This window comes from Belonocnema kinseyi, chromosome 6 (assembly GCF_010883055.1).
Source record: "Belonocnema kinseyi isolate 2016_QV_RU_SX_M_011 chromosome 6, B_treatae_v1, whole genome shotgun sequence".
Lineage (NCBI taxonomy): Eukaryota > Metazoa > Arthropoda > Insecta > Hymenoptera > Cynipidae > Belonocnema > Belonocnema kinseyi.
The window spans coordinates 102,638,406-102,660,774 of record NC_046662.1 but is presented as its reverse complement, the minus strand read 5'-3'; the positions used below and the strand labels follow the sequence as shown (position 1 = coordinate 102,660,774).

Genomic DNA, 22,369 nt, shown 5'->3' with positions numbered 1-22,369 from the left:
ACCTTCTTGCTAATTTCCAGCACAGATGTCGACCTTGCCGGCAAGGATCACGTAGCTAACCTTTCAATTACAACAGTTTTTCTTGTCCCTGTTACTGTTGCGGCCCGGCCGCCTGCATACATTGAGGCCATACACAGTGCAGTATTACTGGCACAGAGAGAAGCGGCGGTGCAGGCGCAGGAACAGTTGAGAACCCTTTCAAGGAGTTTGAAACCAAGCAGCATGAGTGGATTTGCAAGATTAATACTACGGCACAGGAAATAAAGTCAGATGTTTCTGAGAATGCTCGCAAAATCAATCTTCTTGAAAATTCAAGTACAAGTAACACGGAAGACGTCTCTAAGATTAAAACGGAGACAAACTCGCTGAAATTGAAGGTCCCCTCTGTTGAAGCTTTCCTCAATTGCTAGGAGCAAGCTGCGTAGCAATCCACCCTTGAGATTCGCGGGTTACCTGTTAAGTAGAATGAAGATCTTCCATCGGTCCTCGAATCGGTTGCCAAGTCACTTAATGCTCCCTTTGCTAAAGTTGACATTCTGAATGTTTATCGCATTTGCAAATCACCAACATCTAATCCACTGCTTGCACCTATTATAGTTGCCATATTCAGGAAATAGTTATCAAGGGATAAGTTCACTGAACAGAGAAAAAAAGTGCGAGACTTCTCTACGACTAATCTTTTTTATTAGTTAAATGTTTATAGTCGCATCAACTGCCAGGGTCATTAGCGACTGCACTGTAGGCTTAATTATGAACTTTAGGGTATCTGTGGGGTAGTATACCAAGGGACGGAAGCGAAGCTTTCAGAAAACAAGTCCAGCGTCGCTTCCTGCTTTGGGAATCGAACCCGCGCCAGCGTGGCTGCCAAGGCTGAAGTGATGGAACATAGGAAAATCACTATACCACCTGAGCCACGATGACTCCCTTACGACTTATCTTGGCTGGCCAGATAATGAGAAAAGTCCCATTTTCATTCGTGAGGCTCTGACGCCTTTCAACCGAAGGATCTATGCTTCTGCATTGGAGTTAAGGAGACAAAAGAAGATCAAATATCTTTGGATTGCAAGAGGGAAGATCTTTTTTCCGAAGGATGATGGCACGCCTAGGATTCAATTGTCACTGCTTCAACACATAGAACGGTTTCAATAGCAATTAGGCTATCTGCGGAATGGCTATGCACACAATGGTGTGATCATTACTGTTTGGCTATTTGAAGTTCGTTGGTAAATATATGTTCAATGTTTTTAAGTTTTTCACACCTTGTAAAAATGTATCTTCAGAGAGCAAACTTTATCTCATATTTGAACTCGTAGCTTTAAATCTTTCTCTTGGTCTTTTTGAGAACTATTGTATATTATTAGGGCTTAATTGTTACAGATATGGTTTATTTTCCCTCTAGTATCTTTATTACTTGTATTCATTACCGATGTTGATAATGGTCCTCTGTTTCAGTCAATTTTTCTGCGTGCTGCATAAGCCTCCTATTTTTGAATTGTTTTTCTATAAAAAGTTTCTCTTAAAATATCCATGGATACCGTAAACATTGGTCATATGAACGCCCAGTCTCTCTTGGCACATTTGATAGAATTCAAGCATTTTTTAAGTGAATGTTCCTACCATTTAATAGCTGTCTCTAAGTCCTGGTTAACTCCTAATATACCTTCTAGTCTCGTGACAATTGACAACGATTCGCTCTTTCGAAGAGACAGTGACGAGAGAAGGGGTGGTGGAGTTTTTTTTGCATAATAGTCTATGTGGGACTCTGGTTAGTGTGAGTACAGTGGCTACTTATCCCCCGACCAAATTTATCTTTGTTGAAGTAAAAGCAACTTCTGATAGTGCTTTAGTGGGAATAGTTTATAAAACACCCAATGCCTCCTATGCCACGGAGCTTGAAACGGTGATTTTTCACACATTCCTAGCTTTAATAGCATTAGCCTTACCGGAGATTTTAACACTTACTTAAATCTCATTTCCAATTATTAGAAAAATCTAACATCGTTAGTGTACTCTTCAGGGCTCTCGATTGTACCTCATGGTTCTACTCACCATACTGATCGCTCCAGTACTCGTCTTGACTTAATGATTGTAGATGATATTGATAAGGTTATCTCCTACGAACAATATGCCATTCCTTTTCTCTCTAACCACGACTTGATTAACATTACCTTTAAATTTTCCTACAGTACAAATACAAAAACATACCAAAGACTGGTGCGAAATCTCTCTAAAATTGACGAAAATTCATTCCACGAACATCTGATGACGTATGATTGGGAAAAAATATTACTAGATACAGATATAAATAATAAAATCGACGCTCTGGCTAACTACCTAGTAACCACATTCAACAAATTTTCTCCACCACATGTTTCTAAAAACTTCAGTAAAGCTGCCCCCTGGATCACATCCGAAATTAAAAATCTGATGAGGGAACGTGATGGCAAACGCCGACTTGCAAAAAGAACCCAAAGCAGTACAATACTAACTCAATATCGTAAACTCAGGAACTTAGTTCAAACTAAGATTGAAGATGCGTTCAATCAATACAATTATAATGAGATTGCACACAGAGACGAAAAAGAGGACATTTGGCATCTCCTTAAACGTCTACACCTAACTCTCCCAAGCACGAATCTATTGATAGTGATTTTCCACCTGAGGACCTTTTTAAGACTTTTTTTATATTCCCCGTCCCAGACTTAACACCATTATTTCCCACTATCCTTCTTAATTCAACATTTAATGACTGACTTTTTTTCGACACTTCAAATCAAATCGAATGCCACTGGAACTGCTGGTATATCAATTAAAATGATTAAACTTGCACTTCCAATTATATTTCCTATTCTATTGTATATTTATAATGCTTCCCTTCAGGTCGGTATCTTCCAAAAATATCTGGAAAAAGGCTGTTATTTACCCAGTTCCCAAAATTTCAAAACCTCATTCTCTACAAGACTTCCGGACAATTTCTATTTTATGTGCACTGTCTAAACCACTTGAAAAAATTGTTCACATGCAACTTTCCAAATTTCTAGAAAAATCTAAGGCCACTGACCCGATGCAATCAGGTTTTCGGGTGAAACATAGTACTCTTACCGCTTCACTTAAATTTACGACGGATCTGAAATTATCAATGGATAATAGGGAGATTACGATTGTTCTCTTCTTTGATTTTTCGAAGGCTTTTGACATGGTGAATCATAATTTACTTCTACATAAGTTAAAATCTTTCCACATACCAAACTCTGTCATCAAATGGTTCACATCATATTTTAATAATCGTTATCACAGAATTCTTAATAGTAGTGGTGGGCTTACTGACTGGTCGAAGGTCAAGTTTGGGGTTCCTCGGGGCTCCATTCTGGCATTCCTCCTTTTTAATTTGCTCACCTCTGACCCCTTGTAACTCTGGCATCATTTCCACCCCTTCGTATCGAGAATCGCACTATAACTTTTTCGGAAGTGGTTAAAGATCTAGGAAATTTCCTTAACCGTACCTTGTCCTGGAAGGAACATGTACAAAGTATCTCGAGGAAAGCCTACAGAATTCTACATCAACTATATAACAATAAGGACTCTTTACCTACCTCCACTCGGATACTTCTGGTTAAGAGTTTAATCTTGCCTCATTTTGTATACGGTTGTTTAGTATACGATGATTTGACCGACGATTTAAATTTAAAGCTAGAGCATGCGTTAAATGCCTGTGTCCATTTCATTTACAATTTTCCTTAATACTAACACATAACTCCATACAGACTTAAGGCTGGTCTGATTAATGTTGCCAAGAGAAGACGACTCTTTATGGGTAATTTCCTTTACACTCTTTTCCAAAACAAAGCTCCTGAATACCTATTTAACCTTTTTCAATTTGTAGACAGAGACCTTTCAGCACAGTCTAAGCTTCGTGAAAGACATAAAATCCTTAAGATTCCTTCCCACAGAACGTGTTAGCTTCAACCATCATTTATATTAAGAGGTGCCCGGTTATGGAATAAAGTACCATACGATATTAGAAATGCATCTTCCCTGTATCGTTTTAAAAATCTTTTTTTTTTCAAAAATTTGTACAATACTTTGAACCCAATTCTTGAAATTAATCATTGGTAATCTCTCGTATTTTATTTTCGAATATTACAGCTTCGAAAATCCTTTTTTTTGTTTCTTAACTTTTGTAAATTTGTGTTTCTTATCCACACAGTTTTTTCCTCTTTATTTTTATTTAAACATGCACATGAGCTACTAATTAATAAATAAATCTTACCTAATATAAAATAATCTCATGCCTTATTTGTACTTGTTCAAGATCTTGTGGACTAATTATTATTGCCCTGGAATATATTTTTGCGCAATTTTTACTGTAATTGAACACTCGACCGAACATGTTACTGGAAATTTCTTCGAATCATATACATATACCTGTCTCGGATGGTAGTTTATGAGGCATGTGGTGATAATTTTGATCGCCTTTTTCATCAGTTTCTATACTTCGTCTTTTATTGTAATTTACTGAAATATTATTACTGCACTTTAAAAAAGTGTTCAAAATGATATAGAAATCAATATCAATTTGATATGCAACAAAAGTGATACTGAATTCAAGAGAATTTTTATCGGCCGGAGTGAATGGTCGACTTTTGAGATCATAATGATCTGATTCGGGATCATGCATGAATTTAAGTTAAGATGGCTGACGTTCTTAGAGTACACCTGGCGGACCGAAGAAACCGAAAGGAGCCTCTACAAAGTACCTGTAAAGACCCCACTGAGTCCCCCTTCAGTTCTATACTAAAAAAATAAAAAATGCAGCAAGATCAACTTGTAAATTGTTGAAATTTGGATTCTACGTTAAAATTTACATTAGAAACTCACGGAGTAATCGCAATCCTTTTTCTTGCAGCGATCATTATGATCTGTAGTGTGAAATGCTCATTGGAGTAAAATGCTCTGCAACCAAAAATATCCTTTTTTTACTGTGTGAATTTGCAAGATAATTTGTTAAGTCATTTATCATGTGTTTCTGTAAAAATGCATACAAAAATTCTGGTTATGATGGCACATTTTTCTGAATCAACCGATGTTGCACCAGCAGCAAATGAGAATGCACAGTAAAAAAGAAGGATCAATTTTGATGCAGATGATTTTGCTCTAACGATCATTGGACACTCGCGATTATAATAATCTGTCCATTCGGATCAAGTTGATCTTATTTTATAGTTCACTGGTCAAATTAAACAAAATAGCCGCCAATTCTTAGCGCCAGTTTCATGACAAGATAACCTAAAAATTGTATGAAACTGCACGCGAGTGACAACTAAAATTAACAGGTGGTATTTTCTAAAATCAGTTTTCTTTATTTTTTAAACTTTTCATGTACACTGCACTATCAGAAACCATAAAAGGCTTGCATATGTGCTAAAGTACTCTAAGAACGTCAGCCATCTTGGTTTGACTTCATTCATGAGCTCGAATTAGATCATTACGATCTCAAAAGTCAATCATTCACCCCGGCCGAATAAAATGGTTGATATCCAATCGTACTAAATCTCGATTCACCTAAATGTCATTTCAACTAAAACTCTATAGTTTGTGCACAGCGGATGGTTTTGCTCGAGAGAGGGTCGTGTGCGTAGTTAGAAAGTAGGATGCCGTGACTGAGTTGTACCAAATATATACGGTTGGCGCCGTGACATGCAGACACCGAGTCATCGATAAAGAAGAGCTTACAATAATTTAAAAAATAATAAATGTAATAAAGTTGAATAAAACTATAAGTTGTTTTTAATTTAGTAAAGTGAAATTGGACAAATGTAAAGGTAATTAAATAAGTTCAAGAATAGTTACAGAAGTGAAAAGTGACCGGTTAATAAAAAGTGTATTTTTTCGTATTTTTTTTTTTTGATTCGCCTTGAATGATTTTCTGTATAAGGTTATAGATTTTATGTTTATTCTTAATTTACGAATTGTATTGACTTTCATTAGGATCTGTGCACGAAAAACGTGTAACTGTTGTTAAAAAATTTAATAGTGGTATATTAATTTGAGGCTATGTGCGTGACAATATTTTGTTAAAAACTTTATCACAGTTATTAGGTATGATGAGACGTCGTTCGCTAATATCGAAGGCTTTAAATTAGAATTCTTCAAAACTTGAATTACGCGAATATGCATATATCTTATAATAATATGTATTAGGTCATTAGACATTGATAAAAGAATGTCATCCATATTATCTGGAGCAGTACTTCAACTGCTTCATTTGAAACTATATTGTTCTAATTATAACAAAAAAAAAGTTGATGGAATTTGTAACATTTTTTTTGTATAAATTTTTCATTATAACCTAAGTACATTTAACTGCGTTTTGAAAAATAATGAAATTTCACATATGATAGTACTTTTTAAATTTGGAAAAATTCAAAAAGTGTAAAATTTTTTTTTTTTTGAAATCTAAAGCAGAAATAAACTGGAATTTAATTTTTTTAAATGATATATAGTTAAAATTATATTTATTTATGTATTCGATAAGTAGTAACATAATAAAATAAAGTCAATTACAAATAGTAGAAAATTTAAGAATGAAAGCATACTTAAAAAAAGGAACATTATAAAAAGTAGTAAATGAACTATTGTAGTAATTACTATCAGTTTGATAAATAATACGTTGTAATTGATAAAACGATGTTAAATTTATGCTTTGCAGAAGTAAAAGAAGAGAAAAAAAGCATTTGGCAGGCTTATTATTATATTTATATAATAAAAATAGATGCGCCAACAGATACAAAAAAAGAAGAAAATAATGAAGTAATATATTGTAGACCCGCCAAATGTTTTTGTCATAGAAAAAATAATATTGAGAAATGTTTAAATCCCCTAAAACAATAGTTCATTTACTACTTTTAATAATGTTCCTTTTTTTAAGTATGTTAACTATATATCATTTAAAAATTAAATTCCAGTTTATTTCTGTTTTAGATTTAAAAAAATTGTTTTACACTTTTTGAATGTTTCCAAATTTAAAAAGTAATTTTATATGTGAAGTTTTATTATTTTTCAAAACGCAGTTAAAGTACTGCTCCAGAAAATATGAATGGCATTCTTTTATCAATGTCTAATGACCTAATACATATTATTATAAGATATATGCATATTCGTCTAATTCAAGTTTTGAATAATCCTAATTTAAAACCTTCGACATTAGCGAACGACGCCTCATCATACCTAATAACTGTGATAAATTTTTTAACAAAATATTGTCACGCACATAACCTCAAATTAATATACCACTATTAAATTTTTGAACAACAGTTTCATGTTTTTCGTGCACAGATCCTAATGAAAGTCAATACAATTCATAATTTTAAAATAAACAAAACATCTATAACCTTATACAGAAAATCATTCACGGCGAATCAAAAAAAAATTACGAAAAAATACACTTTTTATTAACCGGTCAATTTTCACTTCTGTAACTATTCTTGAAATTATTTAATTACCTTTACATTTATCCAATTTCACTTTACTAAATTAAAAACTTAGTCACCGCATCCTGCTTTCTAACTACGCACACGACCCTCTTTCGAGCAAAACCATCCGCTGTGCACAAACTATAGAGTTTTAGTTGAAATGACATTTAGGTGATTCGAGATTTAGTTCGATTGTATAGCAACTGATCAAAATGCTTTTGAATTCGAGATTGTTTTTGTTGCATATCAAAATGATATTGATTTCGGTATCATTTTGAATATTTATTTTTAGTCTGCATCGGTATTAATTCGCGTTCTCATTTTAGATTGTTTTTTGAAAGTTGCATGCAATTTTTTTATAAATAGACAATTATTTAATTGGCATTGTAAAAAGGTGCTTACGCAAAGCTCCGTTAAAATAAAAGTTATTAAATTAAAAAATAATTTCATGGTATTTTATTAAACTTCATTTTTAAATAAAATAACTGCATGTAAAGCAATGAAATGCGAGCTGCGTGCGCATATGTGGTTCTAGTATATTTAAGGTGGTCTTGAATTAGAATCGTTATAAATGTAATAAGTTTTAAACGAGGTTTTATATTCAATTTACAAAGAGAAAGTTGTCGATAAATATCAAATTAATAAGGACAAGTTTTCAGTATAAAAAAACTGAGTTAAAATTACCACTAAATGAAATATAATTAAATTAAAATGTCGTATGAATCATGGTAGAAAGACACTTAATTGAGTCTATGTTTTCAGTACTAGTCAGTAAAGTTCCTGTTCTTCTTCTTGGTGAAAAATATACTACTTTGACATTTATTATGTAATTTAAATGAATTATTATTCATAACATATAGTTCCCTGATTATTGTACTGGCGAACGTGATATTCATTATGAAAAAAGAAGACCATTGCGACTCTGTGTTTTGCATTAGTATAGAAGTCAATGCTTAAAAAAATATTGTTGTAATTTTTATTAGATCATCGAGGATATGTCTTCTCAAACATTACAAAATCCGGACACGGAAACCTGTCTCAAGCATTCTTGTGAACTTCCGTATTTTTTACCAACTGAAGTTGCTATTCATAACACATTAAACGATTGCTGGGTCTCGTATTTGGGAAAAGTATATAATCTTACAGAACATTATAAATCATGGCAAGGAAGTAGAGCTATAAAACCTATATTAGCGCATGCGGGAAAAGACATAAGCCACTGGTTTGATCATCAGAAAAATGACATTAGATATTACATTCATCCCATAACTGGCACTTCTGTACCCTATTGTCCTCATGGACCGATACCGGATATGGTACCTGTAGCACCTACATCTACGTGGATACCTCTTGATAAATGCCCTTGGTGGTTATATGAGAAATACAAAATTGGAAATCTGACGGTGAATTCAAGACCTTGCAGGATCATCAATGTTCTTTCAGGATATCAATCTATAATATCGGTTAGTAAATAAATAAATAAAGTTGAATAAACAAAGTTATATCGGTTAGTTTTAATGTGAAATTATTTTTTCTTTTACACAATAAATCTTACCCATTTAAATATCAGGTCATATATTTCTAGGGAATTCATGATTATTGAAATAAAGGGAATCGCAATGGCACAGATTAACCCTATCGATCGTGCGATACTGAAGTGCCAGAGCCGCTCGAAAAAAATATCGATTAAATTTTATAGAACTTATCCTATAGTAGAGGATACGATGGGTAGTTTAATAAAAGTTAAAATCGTCTTTGTTTCACATTGCGTTGAACTATTTAACGAAATCTGTTAAGAAGTTCTATAAAAGTAAAGGCTGATGTGATATAATCTCTATTAAAAGGCAGGTTATGAAAAACGTAAAATAGTTCTATAAAATCTGAAATTCTACCTAAAATATACAGTCTATATCGAAGAAGTCTCGAAACTATAGAGAACAGTTATATAAAATGATTATAGATTTTTCGCCGCAAAAAATTAATCTTTTGTATTATTGTATTTTTACTATTATTATACTCGAATACTTGTTCACATGTTTAAGGACACAATTATTTATTATTTCAAAATCTCCACACTATTTATAATCGTACGCTTTGTAAATTTTTATTCGCCGCGGGTTCGAACCCTATAAGTTTCGCATTCCTAAATCCTAACGCCTAAAGCATCTCGGCTAACCTAGCTGGACGTGTAAAAAATATGAAATATATCCTACAGCTGTGCATAGTGTCTGCAAATTTTTGTGCACCATTCTATAAGAAATATTGCTGCGCTTATAATAATATATGTATTAAGATTTTAGTTTTTAGAAATATTATAAATTATTATTGAATATTTTATGTGATTAAAAAAGATTTAATCGAAATTCAAAAATATTTCAAGATATTTTAAAATATTTAAAAAAAGCAATATATATTTTAAGAATTTTAATAGAATTTAAAGGATTTTTACAAATTTCTAAAGATTTCAAGAGATTTAACAGACGTTAAAGAATTCAAGAACATTAATTATATTTAAAAATTATTTTTAAATTTCAAAACTCATTTAAATTCTACCGAAATTCCTTAAAAATTACTTAAAATCTTCTACATTTATTAAAAATATTTTGATCTCTTTGAAATATTTTGAAATTCAATTATAAACTTAAAAATATTTTAAATCAAATAACTCCCGTTAAATCCCTTAAAATTCCTGAAATCTGTTTGAATACTTAAAAATATTTTTAAATTACATGAAGATCCTTAAACTTTTTTGAATTCGTTTAAAATCATTTAAAATGCTTTGTGATATTTTAAATTCTTTTACCAACTTCTCAAACCATATTAAATCCATTCAAATGCCATAAAATCCCTTAAAATCCTAAAAATCGCTTGCACTTATAAAAAGTATTTCAAAGTCTTTGAAATTAACACCTAGCCAAAAATTAGCATTATTTTCTTGAAATAAGAGTTCTTATTCTGATCCCTATAATAGCTAAATTGGAAAAGCACCTGAGCGGAAATCAGAATAGGCCGGATGCCATACCGGACGCGTGATACCCCTCTGGCATTAATGGCGTTCTCGAGATATCCATGAGATCAATAGTTTTTGCAAAGAAAGCGTTAATAGGTAAAATAATGGAAAAAATTAGTATCCTTTCTGTGCTGAGTAATATTATTTTATTTAAAAAAAGTTTTTTGATAATCGAAAATACGATTTGTTTTATTATGAAACGTTTAACACAGAACTGTTCTTTACTCTATAATAAATATATTTTCGTATAAAGTCGATGAAAAATTAATTATATTGATATAATTGGGCATCAATGTTTAAACAATCTTTTGAAGTTGACACAGCCTCACGGGAAAAATATATAAAGGAGTCAAAATTTGAATAGTGCTTCTTGTAATCTCTCTGAAACCAGTCATATCACTTGTAATCGAAATCTATTATCAAATAATTCAAAAATTGAATTGGAATCCATTTATGATATTTATTTTTCAAATTTTTAATTTCCTGTAGAATAACCCGTGCAGAAATTTTTTATCTGGCCCCGATCGGGGCTATACCAGTCCAGATCGGGCCCCTATCGAGAATCCTGGTCGGGGCCAGATCGCGAATGAAACACACGCACAGATCTGGGCCAGGTCGGGACTCCCGATCGGGAAACCCGATCGGTACACGATCAGTTTCAATATAATCCATTCGTGAATTTCACGAATGAAGATTTAATGTAAGTAAACTCGAAACTATCGAATGGTCCTCTGCTTTCGAACAATTTTAATTTATTGAAAAAAATTTTGTCTATAAAACTTCTTAACAAATTAGAAAAACTTTTTTCGCAAAAAGATTCCCTACAACTTGACACTTTCGCATGCTTCCAAAGAAAATCAGCGGGAAATAACCTATGATATACCATTTATTAACATTTTACTGTAAAGAAGTTCAATTTTCTGCCAATTGCATTACTTTTTGAGAAATTCCAGAAGGTGGTTGTAGATAATATTTTCGCCACTTTTAAACAAAAATGAAAAGTTTTGAATTAAATATTTCTGGTTATTTTAAACATTATCTACAGAATATGCATTTAATTAATTTTTATTGTTAATTATTAATTTCGACCTAATGGACATTTTTATAAGTTGAAATGTCATTGTTTATGATAGAAAAGAAAAATAACTTTGTTTAGCATTTTAAACTTCGCGCGAAAACAATTAGATGCCGAATGCTACGCATGCGCAGTTAAGTAACCAGCTCTTGTTGGAATCCCTACATAATCGGCATTTTGCATTTTGATTGTACTATTTGATTCTGAATTTATGTTATGAAAATTTGTCCTTAATGTATGTCTGTGATGAATTTATTATTAATACAGAATCAAATTTTCAATAACAGAATCGATTGTGTCACATATTTTATTCTCATAATCTAAAAACATTACAATTTTGTGCATGCTGCAATCCATTTCTTGTCAGTAGATTTGATAATTCTAACTCTACATTCAATAGGAAAACCTTGAGTTCTTAGATAATGATTGAAAACAAAAGAACTTGATCAATTTCATCATATAATAATATTTGACTCATCTAATGGTAAATATACTAATTTTACCTGAAACAATGTAATTAATTATTAATGTATTTGAGGTTAGGTTTCAATGAGCCCGCAGAGTATAATTACTTACTCTCATCTTCCTCGCGCAGGTTTCGAGGTGTACTGGCTGGTGTGTGGTGTCTCCGAAAACGTGGCTTACTCGCATTATGCATTTTTAATCATTGATAGAACATTATAAACGAGAAGTATGTATACAAATTTCACTGCACTATCAGAAAACATGAAGCAGCACTAGTTCTGCGAGCGAATAGAGATGACGTTTCAGTAGGAAATCGGTCTGGCCCGGTCGGTCCCAGGTATGGGCTACAGAGTTCTACCGATCGGAGCAGATCGGGAAATCCGATCGGTGCCAGATCGGTATTAAGTTTGAAATCGCAAAGGCGTAGACTTAAATATTTTTAAAATTTAGCCCCTTGCATAAGTATACATCATAAAATATGTAAGTCTACGACTTTGAGTTTTAACCCTTCGGTGCTTATGTTATCGCTATGTGTCCGTGTCAGCCCACCAGAGGGTAGCTAGCCTATTGTACCTAATACCAAGCCACCTTTAAAAAAATTATCATTGATAATTCTACAGGGAATCAAAATTTTTAAAAATAAATATTATAAATGGATTCCAATTCAATTTTTGAATTATTTTAACTTTATCCCAACCTCGTAAGGCGCATAGGAACAAAGTTAGAAGCGATTTTATTTAAGATATTTTCATTACCTTTACAGATGCGAATATTAATGGATTTCGATTACAAATGATATTACTGGTTTCAGAGAGAATACAAGAAGCACTATGCAAATTTTGACTCCTTTATATCTTTTTCCTGTGAGGCTGTGTCAAGTTAAAAAGATTGTTTAAACATTGATGCCTAATTATATGAAAATAATTAATTTTTCATCGACTTTATACGAAAATATATTCATTATAGAGTAAAGAACAGTTCTGTGTTAAATGTTTCGTAATAAAACAAATCACTGTCGAGAAACAGGACTATTAATTAAAAGGAATTTTTCGTTCGTAAATTAAAACCCTTCTATCTTTGAAATTATTAACTTTAGAGAGATAGCGTCTATTTTGAAAGTTGTTCATTTCAACTCTTATTTTCGAGTATAAAAAATTTTTTTTAAAATAAAATAGTATTACTCAACACAGAAAGGATACTAATTTTTTCCATTATTTTACCTATTAACGCTTTTTTTGCAAAAACTATTGATCTCATGGAATAAGTGTCAGGAAAACTTTAATTCCTCTTCTTTTCCTCTACAATAATGTAAAAGAAAATTTTTTTAAACATTGAACGGTAATTCAATAATTAATTGATAATGAAAATTTAATTAATAGGTTATATCTCGAGAACGCCATAAATGCCAGAGGGGTATCACGCAGATTCGGAATTAGGAGATCAGACTGAACAAGAATCATTAACAACATTGCATGTCAAACGCGAATCCGACGGAAGTGGGTATGGCGTCCGGACTAGAAGTTTTGTGATTCGATTCCCAATGGAGTGAAGAAGGAGTAGGATTTTTTTTGAAGAAATAATTTTAATTTAAAAATATTATCTTTTATCTAGTCTGATAAGGCCATGTGATGAGTGGTTCACGTGACTAGATTCCTACCTTACCGCTTCTTTTTTTTATTTCCCAACTTATATTCACACGAAACGCCACATCGAGTTGAAAATTTGGGATACTAAACGAGAAGCACTAAGAATGGTTTGTCTAGTCCTAAATTTGTATAATTATGAAAAAAGTTTGTTGTTTTTGTTTTGTTTGGTTTTTTGTTGCGGTAAGGTAGGGATTCTTTATTACGAGCCTTAAGACGTGAAGCATTTTCTGTTACTGAAAATTCTTAACTTGATCGATATTGTGTAGATCATGGACATAGGAAAGACGGGACTAGGCATGCTATTGTGGGGCTTATGCAATGAGGGAGAGGGTCTGCCATCTTTTGATGTCCTGCGACAAACATGGCAGCGCTCACATGTTTATATTTTCATGCACAGTTTGTCGGCAAAAATGCTGGTCCACATAATCAAGTGGCACATCGTAAGATGGAGGCTCTCCCCATTCATGGAATTCTCCCCCCTGCAGTGGATTCAACCTCGTTCGCCCAAGTTAGGATGGCATGCCTAGTTCCGTGTTTCCTATGTCCATGGTGTAGATTTTCTGCCTTTATGATTTGAAGGGCTTATCTACAGTCGGAAAATACCATCTCTGATGATATGACAGATTCATTTGAAATCTTTTGAAAATTCTTTTCCTTTTTGTAATTATTCTAAAATCTTTTTAAATTCTTTAAAATTATTCGAAATCTTTTTTAATTCATTTGCAAACTTTCATCTTTTTTAATTTAATAGAATTTTCAAATCCCGTTAAATTTTTTTAATTCATTAAAATCCTTTTAAATACTTGAAAATATTTGGTAAATATGCCATAATACATAAACTCTTTTGAAATTTCTTGACATTTTTAAAATTATTTTGAACAATTTGGAATTTTTTAAACTTTGTAGAGCGCGAGGGGAAATTGAGGAATATGTCAGAATATTTGTGAATATTTAGGGATATTTCGGAATATTTTGAAATATTTTGAAATATAAAAAATATTTAAGATTATGAAGAATATCAAGAATACCAAGAATAACTAGGAATATTGAAAGAATACGTGTATGGGAATCTTGAGTGAAACAATTTTTTATTTTGAATACATGTTACATTCAACACTTTGGTATATATTTATAACCATCAATGATTCTAATAATAGTGGTTTTAAGCAAAACCTGTAATCAACGTCAGCTTTTTGGAGAATAGCTTATATCCATTTGAAATCAGACAGGGTCCCACACATGAAATCGCAGAATCTCACGAGGGCGAAATATGTTGTTTTTTAGAGGAAATTATACTTTTTTTATGTTTTCAACATCGGAAGAAAATCAGAAAACAGATTTTCTCAAAAACTCTACCTTTTTATTTTTCTAAACATTTTATTTTAAGTTTCTACTAATAAAAGAAAAGTATCTTAGCAGCATCATGTGGGCTAAACCATTTTTGAGGCTGGGAGATTCTTTTACCCTAAAAATGTAGTTTTTAAATTTTTCCTTACTTTCATCTTAACATTTTTTCGTTTCAATCATTGTGTGCAAGAAAAAGTAGAAAATTCTATTGTACTACAAAATAATTCTCCAGGGTACAAAAGATATTTAGCAGGCATCAACCTTACAAGATATCTTCATTATCAAAGTACAAGTTATAAAAAATTGTCAAAAACTTGAAAGGTGGGTTTCTTCAGAGACTCCATTTTTAATTTTTTCCGAAAAACCACTACCATTTTGTTAATTTTGAACCATTTTCTAATTTTCTGGCTGATTTTGAAAGAAGGCGATGAACGATATTAGAATCAAAGAGAAAATAGTGAATATCTCAGTTAGGCCGAAGGTTATAGAGGTTTAAAGAAAAAAATTGTGGTTTTTTGAAAAACAATGCAAAATATTCAAAAACGCATACATTTTTAGAAAAAAATCTATTTTCAAATAAGAAAAATATGTATCGCCTCATTTGCTCTAAAAAAACAACATATTTCGCCTTCGAGAGATTCTGCGAATTGCAGTCCCTGTCTAATTTGAAATGGATTCGGTCCGCCTGAATACTTTGTACGCTTGAAAGTCTTTTATAAAGAAGCAGTCGTGAAGTTTTTTAACCAGTTTAAACGAATCATCTGAAATCAATATGGTTTCAATCAAATTGAAATCTGCACGTAGAAAAAAGAGCTTTATATTTTACTGAAAACCAAGTTAAAACTACTGATCATATAATAGTACGTGTATGGACAACACAACGTATAAGAAAATCACCAAGCTTAATATGACAAGGCAAGTTTGTTTGACTGAAATGATAGTTGGGAAAAGTGTAGTATTAGATATATGATTAAAATATCAAAATATTATAGTGTAGGTACAAGAATTTTATGCCTCGGTGTCATGGCTGTATTGAAAATTCTAGCTGCTCCCTTTCGCGAGTTATGCGCATTTTTATATTTCTACATGACAACCTATACTAGCTAAAGCTTAAGTGGTTGCGCAGTCTAATATATTAAGTATACTAAATTTCATCTTATATCTAATGTTATAAAATTGGTTACAAACAAGTAGTTTCAACCAGTAATTTAGCTTTCTCTACAAATTTTGATATATTTTATTTGAACGCTCTCCGAATAATGCCGTTTTTTTTAACTTCACCACTTTTTAATTAACCAAACGAATACTGAAATTTAAAATGCAACCCGTGCAGAAATCGCCCGATTTCAAACGTAATACCGATCTAGCCCCGATCGGATTTCCCGATCTGGCCCTGATCGGTAGAACTCTGTGGTCCATACCTGGTGTCGACCGGGCCAGACCGATTTCCTACTGAAACGCCATCTCCATGCGCTCGCAGTACTAGTGCTGCTTGATTTTTTCTGGTAGTGCAGTGGAATTTTGTATACAACCTGTGCGAGGAAGATGAGAGTAAGTAATTACTCTCTGCGGGCTCATTGAAACCTAACCTCAAATGAATGAATAATTAATAAAATTGTTTTAGGTAAAATTAGTATATTTACCATCAGATGAGTCAAATATTATTATGTGATGAAATTTCTTAAGTTCTTTTGTTTTCAATTATCATTAACGAACTCAAGGTTTTTCGATTTAATGTAGAGCTAGAATGATCAAATCTATTGACAAGAAATGAAATGCAGTATGCACAAAATTGTAATGTTTTTAGATTATAAGATTAAAATGTGTGATACAATCAATTATGTTATTGAAACTTTGATTCTGTATTAATAATAAATTTATTATAGAAATTCATTAAGGACTAATTTTCATAACATTCCAGCAAGAGCTATTCACTCAACTGCGCATGCGTCGCATTCGGCATCTAATTGGTTTCGCGTGAAGTTTAAAATGATAAACAAAGTTTTTTTCTTTTTTATTATAAACAATGATATTTCAACTTATAAAAACGTCTATTAAGTTGAAATTAATTAGTAATAATAAAAATTAATGAAATTCATATTCTGTAAATAATATTTAAATCAACCAAAAATATTTAATTCAAACATTTTCATTTTTGTTTAAAAGTTGTTTAGTCTATATTTCTTCTTAACCGACTTGAAAAAATAAAAATATTTAATAAATGATAGCGCAATTTTATGTCGAAAAAATTGTCCACAACCACCTTCACCAATTTTTCAAGAAGTAATGCAATCTACAGAAAATTGAATTTATTTACAGTAAAATGTTAATAAATCGTAAATCATAGGTTATTTCCAGATGATTTTCTTTGGAAGCATTGGAAAATGTCAAGTTGTAATGAATCTTTTTGCGAAAAAACTTTTTCTAATTTGTTAAAAAGTTTTATAGACAACATTTTTTTCAAGGAATTAAAATTGTTGCTTAAAATATTTCTGGTTATCATCCATTTTTTTCATAAAAAAAACCTTTTCTTCGAAATTGATACCATCCACAATAATTTTACGTTTTTCAAAAGTATAATTAAATCTTGTATTCTGAAACCTTTTCTTTTCGTGCCTGTAGTACCGATCGGGCACCGATCGGGTTTCCCAATCGGGTGTCCCGACCTGGCCCCGATGTGAGCGTGTGTTTCAGGCGCGGCCTGGCCCCGACTAGGATTCCCGATCGGGACCCGACGTGGACTGGTCTGGCCCCGGTCTGGGCCAAACCGGGATTTCTGAATGGGAAGTAAACAGCTATTAAAAATTATCATTTGGTTACTTTTTATATAAATGTATACATAAATGAGTTTTACTGCTGCTAGGAGGCGTACAGAAAACCCACCCCGACCTTATTGAAAATAGAAGTCCATAAGTTACATGTATGACCGTGACGGAAAGAAAGGGACCTAAAGATACAAACAAAACAGACTAGACATCAATGATTTAAATAAAGCTTTGAAAAGCATAGACAAACTGTCCGAAATACTCAAAATTTACATAATTTTAACACATCTTAAAGAAAGTTTACGCTTTATAGAAAATAACAATGGTTTAGGGTATTTGTCAGAGCAAAGCAGAGAATATATACATCGCGATTTTTTGAAATTCTGGGCACGTAAACACAGTAAGAAGTATACACTACAAATTATATTCAACACTGCTATTAAAAGCAGTAACAGAATTTTCTTCGCTTCACCTACGATTTTGAACTTTATTTACTAATATATATTTTTAAACATTATTAAAAGCTCTGTTATTATATTTATGTATATCAGTAAATGTATAATTACTTAGAAAATAAAAAAAAAAATATTATAAGATATTTAAAAAAAAATTAAAAAGAAAAAAAAACGAAAATGGGACCATATAGCCACTGTGTCCCTGTCGTTGGCCCTGGGTTCGGCTAAAAGTGGTAAATAATTTTTGTTACATACACAATAAATAATACAAACTTGTATCCAAAATAATTTGGAAAAAGTAAGCTTTGAAAAGGATTGTATTTCCTAAACTAGAATACGCAGGTTTTATACGGTTGGTTGTTATGTGAATATACAAAAATCCGCATGACTCGCGAAAGGGAGCAGCTAGGATTTTAAATTCAACTGATGTCTAATGTCGAAACGATGTAGAAACTTTTTGCTTTAGCAGATTTTGGATCAATTTTAGTAAAACTTAGACGGCCTTCAAGCTCACAGTGAACACTCATCCGGTTGTTTGCTTAATTCAGCCATACCAATCGATATATTGTACCGTGCATGTCATGCGAGATTGTTGAGCCGGTGAGGTGCGCGTCGACTCGGCATTAGTCGCCGTCTTCAGACTTGTTTTATAGCAAATGAGGTTAGTGAAGAAGCTTTTGAATACCTAACTCCAAAATTTTTACAAGATTAAGATTTATTAAATATTCGATTAAACAATTTCTAAATAAATTATGTATTCAACATTCAAATGCCTTTCATTTTTGTATCTTCAGAATAATATTTGAATTTTACGTGTACAATACGTCAGTATTTTCAGGTAATATACGTTATTTTACGCCTGATTTCAAATGAATTCGATAGGCAATGATTCAGATTCGTAAGTAATTCTCCAAGAAAGCGACGTTAATTACAGCTTACTTGTAATCACTATTAATAAGATCGCAGATGGTCTATTATATCTATATCTATTATATCATTTAAACCAATTTATGTCGATATGACGAGGGGTCGATCACTTTAACATTCCTGATACATTCACCAAATATTCCCATACACGTATTCTTTCAATATTCCTGGATATTATTTGTCTTTTTGATATTCTTAAATATTTTTGATATTTCAAAATATTCTGAAATATCTCTAAATCTTCACAAATATCCTGAAATATTTCTTAATTTCCATTTGCACGCTACAAGTTTTTAAAGATTCCAAATTATTTAAAGTGATTAAAAAAAATTTCAAGAAATTTTAAAGAAGTTTATGTATTATTGTGTAATCAAAAAATTTTTTAAGTGTTTTAAATAATTTTAATGAATTTCAAAATAGTTTAGCGGGATGTAAAAATTCTTTTAAATTGAAAAAAATGAAGTTTATAAATGAATTTCAAAAGAATTCAAATAATTTTAAAGAATTCCAAAAAGTAAAAGAATTTTCAAGAGATTTCAGAGATTTTAAAATACTTTTTATGAGTTCAAAAGATTTAAAGTGATTTGAAGGGATTATGTAGCACCTCAATGAATTTGATATGGCTTAAAAAATCGGTAAAAGAATTAAAAATATTACAAAGCATTTTAAATGATTTAAAAAAAATTTTTTTAAGTTTAAGGATGTTCCTGTCATTTAAAAATATTTTTAAGCATTAAAATATATCTTCAGAAATTTAAAGCAATTTTAAGGTAGTTATTTGATTTACAATTTGTTAAAGTTTATAATTGAATTTCAAAAGATTTAAAAATATTTCATAATAGTTAAAAGAGTTTAAGATATTTACAATGAATTTAAGAGATTTGAAGTAATTTTGAAGAATTTTTAAGGAATTTCAGTAGAATTTAAATGAGTTTCAAGATTTTAAGGTAATTCAGAATATAATGTTCTTGAATTCTTTAAAGTCTGTTAAATCTCTTGAAATCTTCAAAAATTTGTAGAAATCATTTAAAATCGATTAAATTTCTTAAAATGTATATTAATTTCTCAAAAATCTCTTAAAATATCTTGAAATATTTTTGAATTTACTTAAAATCTTGTATCGGAGAACCGATATATCGCTCGTAACGTATCGGGATTCTGAGACTAGACAGCCAGATGGTGGCTTCCTGAGAAACAACAGTGTAAGGGGAATGGTGACGAATTTCAACTACCTGAGTACCAAGAACCTTTTCTTGTAATTGAAAGTCTGAATTTTCATTTGAACGAAATATATTTTCGGCATTTCTTTTATAACTGCATTATTTTCAATGTATAATATTATTATATTTTTACACTGTTTCTAGATTAGAAAACAATTAATGAAAAATGACCTTCATTTTGAATGTTAAGAACATGAAGCATATTTCTTTTTAGATTTTTAATCTTCAAAACTTCTAAAATTTCTACATGTCTCTTAAACCAACTCAATTTTTTTTAATTTGGAAAAACTGTCTAAATTACAAAAACGGAAGGTGGCAGTACAGAACTGGACAGTTTCATTACAAAAATTTATCGACGTCTGATGAAGTGGATGTTGAAGTTGGCAATCTCAAAGTGACACTAACCTAAAACTGGAGCAGACTCGACTGCAGATTGCAATATAAATTTAATGTTTCAGTTAAAAAAAAAAAAAAAATACTCTAGATATATGAACCGTGTGCACAAAAACTTGTGCCCGAAATATGGGTGTACTGAATGATAATAACAAACAAATCATTTTTTCCTAAGAAACAGTTATATTTCAAAACAATCCTTTTCCACAATGGGAAATACATTTGTTATAAATTTTTTATGTAATGAACCTATTTTTTATCAAAATAATGTTTACTCACTTTTGTGCTGCTACTTTTAAGTTACGCTTTTATAAAAGAGTGAATCAAATTAAAAAACTCAAAAGGAAGTGAAATTGTATTTGATTAACACTAAAACACATCTTCTAATAATAACCTATTATACATATTAACACATTTGTAGGTATGAGAGCAGAATATAATCAGTATTATGATTTTGATTTGAAAGTATAAATACAATTTTTTTCTACGATTTCACAGAAAACTTAAAAGGATATCTGAAGATTTTAAATATGTTAGAAAGGAATTCAGAAAATTGTAAATAAATTTTCTTTATTTTATAGAATGTTACAAAATCTAAGGAATAACTGGTCAGTTTGACGATTCTAACTTTAGAAAATTTTAAAAATTTGGAAGAAATTATGTAATATGTTATATTTTTTCGGAATCGTTTTCAATTTTGAGAATATTTTTAATCTCTTCAAAATTATTGAATCTTCTTTAACGAGTAATTAGTAAAATAAAAAATTATTTCAAATTTTTCCAGGAATTTTAAGAAAATATTTGTATTTTCTTTTAAATACTTTTAAATACTTTTCTTTTACATTTAAATAAAACATGGTTTGCCGTGGTAAAAGTGACACTTGGCCCAGTAATGTGCCGTCACTGGGCCAGACTTTGGCTGATCCTCGTGAAACATGGTTCCCCGTACTAAAAGTGAGACTTGGCGAAATAAAGTGCTGATACTGGGCCAAGCATTGGCCTAGTTCTAGTTTAATGTTCTAGTTTAGATTTTAGATTTTTAGAATCTATATCATTCTTTTCTTTCAAGGTCTTCTTGCAAAGGGCTAAGCTCCTCGCAACTCTTTTTTCCGGTACCTGCGGCCGGTCACATGGTCATCCCCACACTCTCTCTTCTATTGTGTACGAGGAAAATCCCATCTGGTCATTTTGTCTCGGAATTCCGATACGATACCGATACGAGATAACACTTTTCGATATTTTCCGATACGACACAAAACCGAGCGATACAAATCCGAGACTGCAAGGTGAGTATCGTATCGATATCGTCTCAGTATCGAAAATATCGCTCGGCGGCATCACTAACAACAAAATCGAATTTTTAAATCAATTTTAACTCTACTACAGTATGGAGGATATGCATTCTCAATAGCATTTTATAACAGACATGCATAGCATTAGACTATCCGAATGCTATGCCTAGATCTCCTCAATAGGAGGTGCAGCTGAGAAGATAATCTACAGTCTGTCAAGTTAAAGCGTGGGTGGCTTTACTCGCAGTCGGTAAGGTGTATCGACATGATTTTGGTGTCAAAATATTAAGAAGAGCTCCCTC

General features: G+C 31.5%; 1 protein-coding gene across 1 annotated transcript in view; it reads left to right on the top strand.

The window, feature by feature from the left end:
- LOC117175523 (cytochrome b5 domain-containing protein 1) overlaps window positions 1-22,369 on the top strand; it is a 158,607-nt gene that overhangs the window by 69,120 nt on the left and 67,118 nt on the right. Inside the window, exon 2 of the mRNA XM_033365230.1 lies at window positions 8,456-8,935. Within this exon, the coding sequence (XP_033221121.1) occupies window positions 8,468-8,935 (468 nt within the window). The 5' untranslated portion in view covers window positions 8,456-8,467. The remainder of the gene's footprint in view (window positions 1-8,455; window positions 8,936-22,369) is intronic.